Raw genomic sequence first — 6,901 nt, 5'->3', positions numbered from 1 at the left:
TATATATATATATATATATATATATATATGTACGTATATATATGAATAAAGATGTATGTAATGCTTACCAGTAGAGGGATCGTACTTAATGCCCAAATCTATATGTTCCTGAATACCGAATCCGAAGTTCCCTGTATCCGAGAAGTTTTTCTTCTTGAGCTCGTACTCCTTAACTTTTAGTCCTTTTTCTAGTATTTCTTCAGCTTTCTTCCCTCTAACTGTAACGTGACAGGCGATTTTTTCGTTACGACGAATGCTGAAGGAACGAATCGTCAGACGGGCCCTAGAGAGCACCGGTCTTTGGCCAGTAAGCTGCTCCAACACACGAGCTGCACGAGTCAATCTGTCACCAGACTGCAAGAAAAAAAGAAGAAAACACAAAAGAAATAGCAGACCGGATATGAACTAACAGTACACGCAGGTTGGCCATATACGACGTGTACACTGTACACGCCACACCAGCCACCAACAAGCAGCAGCCGAGCAGAAACACAAAACCTCACACAGATTTCTTCTTTATTTTCGAACAAATGGCGGAAATCAGCAAGAAAAGAAACGCATGCAGCGCGTGTGGGCGCCACCACCCCACAGGGAAGGAGGCCGTAGAAGCTGCGCTGCTGCAGGAATTTGCAGTGAAATTAAAAATAAAATTTAATTATATTTCCTCACCTCGCCAACGCAAATGTTGAGAGTCAGCTTCTCGATGCGGATTTTCCGCATCGGGTTCTCTTCCAACGACTTCACCATCTTGCCGGGGCAGAGAGGTCTTGGGGTTTCGCTGGTTTTTTATGGAAGCGACCCGCTCTAAATGCCGCCGCCGGTATTAAAAATACAAGTTCTAAATGTATTTACTCGAAGAGCCGACGAAGGGCAACAAGAGCTCAGAGGAACGGCAGTGGAGGGCGCAGCAGCACCGCGTACAAATGCAGCCCCACGACGAAATCTGTGGGGCTGATGGAAGCCTTCAGCAAGTCGCTGTGCATGCACAAACAAATACATATTCACATAACGATAATAAATTGTCTCATCAACTATCTATAATATTCAAGTCAGGAAAAAGTAAACCTTCGTGGAATTGCTATTCCTCTTCTACAAACACCGCCCGTGCAAATCCCCCCCTGTTACGGCGCACCAACTCCTTCTAACGATCAGCTTAGAGACTGTTGGCCAGCTTAGTGTTTAACGATTAGCTACAGTGTTACTTTACACAGCGAATGGGCTTCAGTGGGCTTGCATACAGGAGTACCCTGCAGCAAAGGCTGCAACAAGAAGTGCTGCAAGGCTACGCTTCTCCATCAACATATTTTTGTAGTGCTGTGAACCAGGACCCCTTGAGGGTATGCTTCAGGTCAAACCTGCGTGCTATCAGTATATTTTTCGAGCTCTTGTACTCTGCTATAGACCACTCTGCTATAGACCAGTACTGTAGCAAATTCTGTGCGACTTTTGCAAGTCTGTGCACAGTAAACCCATGAACCCTTACTGGGACATAATAGGCGAAGAGTACGCAGACATGAGTTCTCAACTATTCTCTACAGTGTTTTCGCGTATAGCTAAGAAGGGTTGTTTGTGCATACATGCGCCTCGTGCCGTGACTACAACGAAGATCCATTGCAACTCATGACAGACTGCGCCCCTCTCTCACAGCTAGATGCGGTTGAACTTCTGAGCACAGGACGCTCCAGACTGAGTAGGAGAGTTAGTTAAACTCAAGGAATTCTCGTCTTATTTATTTTGGCTACACTGCAGCACAAAAAAGGCTTCGGGTACTAGAACCCGCTTACACAGAATGACCAGGATCTGCTCACCTATGGAATAGCTAGCAGTTGTTGGGCTCCTTCCGGACTTAGATGCAAGCTCAATTTCTGCACATCATCCACAGGAATGTTCATGCAACAAAAAACAGTGAGCTGGCCACCTCCTCCGCAGCTCCACATGCTTGGGCCGCCATGCCCAGGAAATCTGGGTAAAGGCGTCAGACCATTATCTTAAATACTTTGACTGCCTTGCAGCTCGAAAAGGTATTTGGATAAGATCGAGAGTGCGTGCTAGAGAGGGCAGGTACCACTTGGCGCACCTGTGTTCTTGCAGTAGATGAGGCAACATGCTTTGAGGATGATATAGACAAAGAAGGAGCTTAAGGTGTGTAGACTAGGCTGTGGGTGCCAAGGGAGCCTCGCCGAACTCATTGCTAATGTTGCCACAAGTTCTGCTCCGAGGTACACGAGACCCCAACATCTTGAATAGAAAGAGAAGAATGCCAACGGGTTTCCAGGGAAAAGGGAAGTTTAGTAATCAAATGTAGCGTTTGAAAACAAGATTGTGTCGTTGAATAAGCAGAAAGGGAAGGGCAGCACATCGGGTCAGCGAGCAATTCAGCTTCACACTCGGCCATCTAAGCTTGACGAAGGGTCATATGCCTGCTAAAAAATATCTTGATTTTACCAACCCCAACGTTGAAATTAAAACATGGATATACATGTAACTACATATAACTACAACATCTGGACCTCCTGAGAAGAACAAATTCAGCTTTCTGAGCATCATAAATGTTATGTACAGGAAATGAGTCCATGGTCTTCGTTGCCAAGTAGCTATATATCGGTAGTCATGATTGGCAGCAACAATGCTATTTAAGGAGCAAGATAGTCCTCACTTCTCTCCTCCTTTCAGTTTCACAACGAAGCAAGGGGAGCTATTATTCTCAATTGTCTAAAAATGGCGATCTCCAATACAGCAAGAGGCACAATTAAGCCACGGCCGAAGGACAATGCCGTTAATTTACTTCTGCGACCTGTGCATACGACGACTTCCATTAGTGTTGGAGTGTTCACTACTGATGTCGTAAATCTGGCGTTTCTTGCTCGTTTTCTTACTGCAATTGCTTAATGCCCCGCCCTCGAATTTTTTCACTGGAAAACAATTCATTTCTGCACGACGCCTGCATTAACTGCTGAGCTATTGCAGTATTTATTTGCATGGAAGTAAGTTCGTACGTGTTGTGAGATTCAATTACATTATGAGTAGTTAGACAGGAATCACCGGCTTTACGGTGTGATTTGCATTGATATCAACTGCAGCGATAGGTCAGACAAGCTGGGAGGATCAACAACGAAACCCACCTAATTGGTCCCCAACTAGCACTACAATTCCACAATGAATGTTAAAATCAAAATTAAATAATCGTTTAGTTTATAGGGAAGCAGAACGGCGTAAACTGATTGAGTTCGCCAGGCGCTTCCAAGGCATTCCACCCCGCCGAAGCCACTGGCCTGCACTCCGGTCCGGGAGCTTCGTTCTTTTCAACGTGAACTCCTTTCCTCACTACCTCACGTCGGTGGCATAAATGAATTGATGCTGCAACAAAGTGAAGGTATTGCCTGCAGAAACAAGTGCTGTTGGTCCAGGTTTCAAACTTCGAAGGAGAATGAGTGACCTTCCAGGAACGATCGTCTGCAAGGCGGCCGTTGTCATGTCTCCTGGCCAACCCTTTGAAGTAAGTTTCCTTTTACCAGCTGAAGTGGCAATGAAACGCGAATCCCCTGTACATAAAAGTGAATGGTTGCGCTGAGTTAGGGGAAAGGAGGCAAAGGTTTCATCGCCCGCCAATGCCGTGGACAGCACGGACGGATTGCGCTTGGCAGACTAAATTCCATAGGTCTGCTTAGATATATAATGATGTGCTCAATAATTAAGTATAACATGGGTTTGTGACCCAAGTTGCCTTCCCATCCTGGCTGTGCAGATAATGGAGATTAACGTAGCGCCACCCAAACGTGGCGAGGTTCGCGTAAGAATTCTCTACGCCTGTCCCTGCCATACGGATGAGGTGAACTAGAGTCAGTTGGGCCCATTGATGTGCAAAATACTAGGCGTTTTGTGTTCATTAATGAACTGGTGACTTCAGCATGCCCTCACGCAGGGTACCTGCCCCGTATGCTAGGATTTTACGCCTACAGTAATACAGAGCTCCAAATGTGTCTTTTAGATCACTCAACGAGGAGTTGACCCAACGGGTGTATACCCCTGCATCCTGGGGCACGAGTCTTGTGGGGAGGTGGAGTCCGTCGGAGAAGGCGTCGTCACATGCAAGCCCGGTGACAAAGTCATTCCCCTTTGGGAGGTAAGGAAAGGTTGAGGAATCAATCCTTGTGTCTGTTTTAGAAGTCGTTCTTTAGCTTAGTGTTACGCACTCGGCATCCATTAACCAACTAACTGTGTAACATCATTTGCTGTAAACGACCTGCAGCCAGACTGTTTCCCCGAAGACAGAAAGGCACGGAAATGCCGAACATGCAGGGGAAATGAATGCCACAAGACAAATATTTGCGGAAAATTCCTTGATGCTTTTGTTGAGGGAGTCATGCCATTGGACAAAACTTCGCGCTTCACTACCAAAGAAGGAAAACCAATTCACCACTTCATGGGCACATCTAGGTTAGGAGAGAACGCTCATCCCCTTAGAACCATTATGTTGAGCAGTAGAACCAGGATATTACCTCTTGTCCAAAGGCCACCCGCTGCAGTTTGAACTTGGAACATGCAGCTTAATTGTGACGAGATCAGAACGCCAAGTCAAATGGCTTGTGTGGAAGAGGTGGTTACGACTGTTCAGCTTCTCGCAATACACTGTGGTACCTCAAGAATGTATTGCCGTCATCCCAGATAACAGCCCCATGAATATGGTGAGTCTTACAACTGACTCTTCCCAAACCTCCCCATGGTACAGTTAAACTGGAAGTGTCATGTTGTGCGGACACATTTTGTAGTTTAACCGCACCTTCACGCACAAGGGATATTTACCAGTGGAGCCGCTGGTGCTTTTTTCCTCATTTGTCCAACAGATGTGCCTGCTAGGATGTGGAGTACCAACGGGCATGGGTGCTGCCATAAATACAGGAAAGGTTGAGAGGGGATCCACCGTTGCCGTTTACGGGTAACCTTCTCAACACTGATTCACTCATTTCCTCAACATGCATACAATGGTTTTTTTGTGCATTTGGCCGATTTTAATTGCGCTGCAAGGGATGAGTTTCGTTTCCAGGTAGTGAGCTGGAATGAAAATGTTTGCATTGTTTCTTTACCCAAATTGCATGTATAAGTTGAACAATCGATGTTAGTTACAAAGTAGAGTACATGCATTCCAAAACTGCTCGCTGCACTGCAGGCTCGGCTGCGTTGGTCTCGCCTGCGTAGAAGGCGCCCGTCTGTGTGGTGCAAAGGAAATTATTTGTGTGGATATCAACGACCACAAACTCGAAGTTGCAAAGAAATTCGGGGGGACAAAATTCATTAACCCGAAGAAGTTTGACAAGCCGATCCAGGAAGTTATAATTGATATGACAGACGGTGTGTACTGCCAGGCATTTATTGCATGCCTGTTTCCAGTGAATATGGATTGTTGAGCCTGTAGGCTTGGGGTTTCCTCACAGGTGTAATTAATTGACGCCATAGCATGGCCGGCCGATCCTATCGAACACAACTCACCAGGTCTGCTTGTTACATCTTCACGCAGGCGGCGTCGACTACGCGTTTGAGTGCACGGGGAGCACAAACGTGATGCGAAGTGCAGTTGAATCAACTTGCAAGGGATGGGGACTAGCAGTGATCGTTGGGTGAGGGTCCCTATTGAATTTTTCGTTGAACTGTTCCCATGGGTCACCAGGTCTCAACAGCTCTTAATCGTACTCGAAGACCCGGCAATAAAAGTATATTCACACCCGCGCAGAAAGACTGACCAAACTTAATTTCACTATGCTGCTTCCTCGAGCTACTGCACAGTTTCGCCCATTCACTCTGCTGAGTGGTGCAGAATCGGAGAAGCCGGAAAAGAGATAAGCACAAGGCCTTACCACTTCATTGTGGGCCGACAACTCAAAGGCTCTGTATTTGGCGGTTGGAGATCTAGAGAGGACATTCCGAAGCTCGCCCAGAAAGTCATCCGTGGCGAAATTCAGTAAAAATGCACACAGACACGCGAAGTGGTCGCTCACATATATATGCCTTCTCTAGTAGTTCCTCTTTTTTGTTGCTGCTGTAGTATCAGCGATGGTTTCTTATTTTTGTTCCATGGCATTCTGTGGTTTCCCACAGTTGTAACTGTTGTTGCTATTATTATAGCTTATTATTATTGAGGTGGTGGAGGTGATGCTGTTACTACTGCAGCTGGAACAGGTCAGAATTTGATTCCGCCATTCTGCTGCAGGTTGGAGAAGTACTGTACCCACAGCATGCACTTGTCACAGATCAATGAAGCCTTTGATTTGCTGAAGAAGACTGAATGTATCCGCTGCGTCATGAATATGCAAGAAAAGTGAAGGCCTGCAAGATTCAAAGAGAAGCACTGTTACAACCGAACAAATCGGGTTCACAGTTATTCGCCATTGAAAGAAAGGTCCCCCAAGCCCAAATTCAAGGAGGGCGAAACCCTCAGCCGGGATTAAACGTGCTGATGTGCATTTGACGGGAAATAATGTACGGCTAGATGTCCATTAGATGGGCAATGGTAAACAGCCGCAAAGCGTCACCTCATCGGTCGAAAACGACTGATAAATCCACCCGAATGAATTTGATAAGCCGGATTTTCCGCGTATTTTCTCTTGTTAACGGCAACAAGATGCTATTGCCCACCGAAATCATTATGATTAAACAACACTAAGCTGTTCGTGTAGCGTACAACTGCACAGACAACAAAATGAAGCCTCCCGGGCAGGACAGCCAACAGAATGACGGCACAAGGACTTTGTGCCGCTATGCAGCTGCGTGTTGCAATTCTCGAGTTGCCTTTCCCTTTCTTTCCGAAGCGCATCTGACATCAATCTTTAGAGATAGCATCAGTGCAAACTCGAACGTACAAGTAGGCTCAATGAGCAAAAATCCCCCCCTTCTCCCCCCAACCAGG

General features: G+C 46.2%; 2 protein-coding genes across 2 annotated transcripts; one reads left to right on the top strand and one right to left on the bottom strand.

The window, feature by feature from the left end:
• Window positions 1–68: 68 nt before the first annotated feature.
• On the bottom strand, window positions 69–747 carry EMWEY_00054410 (ribosomal protein L11, putative; the record flags this gene model as incomplete). Its single annotated transcript, XM_013480126.1, has 2 exons — window positions 69–354; window positions 670–747. Coding segments are annotated over 2 exons (364 nt in total), but the record flags the coding sequence as incomplete, so codon positions are not given.
• Window positions 748–3,748: 3,001 nt separating this feature from the next.
• Window positions 3,749–6,317, top strand: EMWEY_00054400 (alcohol dehydrogenase class III, putative; the record flags this gene model as incomplete). The annotated part of the gene is made up of 9 exons (XM_013480125.1): window positions 3,749–3,790; window positions 3,989–4,123; window positions 4,358–4,437; window positions 4,616–4,685; window positions 4,845–4,936; window positions 5,168–5,349; window positions 5,516–5,615; window positions 5,813–5,956; window positions 6,206–6,317. 9 exons carry the CDS (start codon window positions 3,749–3,751, stop codon window positions 6,315–6,317), a joined length of 957 nt encoding a protein of 318 aa, XP_013335579.1.
• Window positions 6,318–6,901: the final 584 nt, after the last annotated feature.

This window comes from Eimeria maxima, genomic scaffold (assembly GCF_000499605.1).
Source record: "Eimeria maxima Weybridge genomic scaffold, Emw_scaff1639, whole genome shotgun sequence".
Taxonomy (NCBI): Eukaryota; Apicomplexa; class Conoidasida; order Eucoccidiorida; family Eimeriidae; genus Eimeria; species Eimeria maxima.
This window is presented reverse-complemented; position numbering and strand designations above follow the sequence as displayed.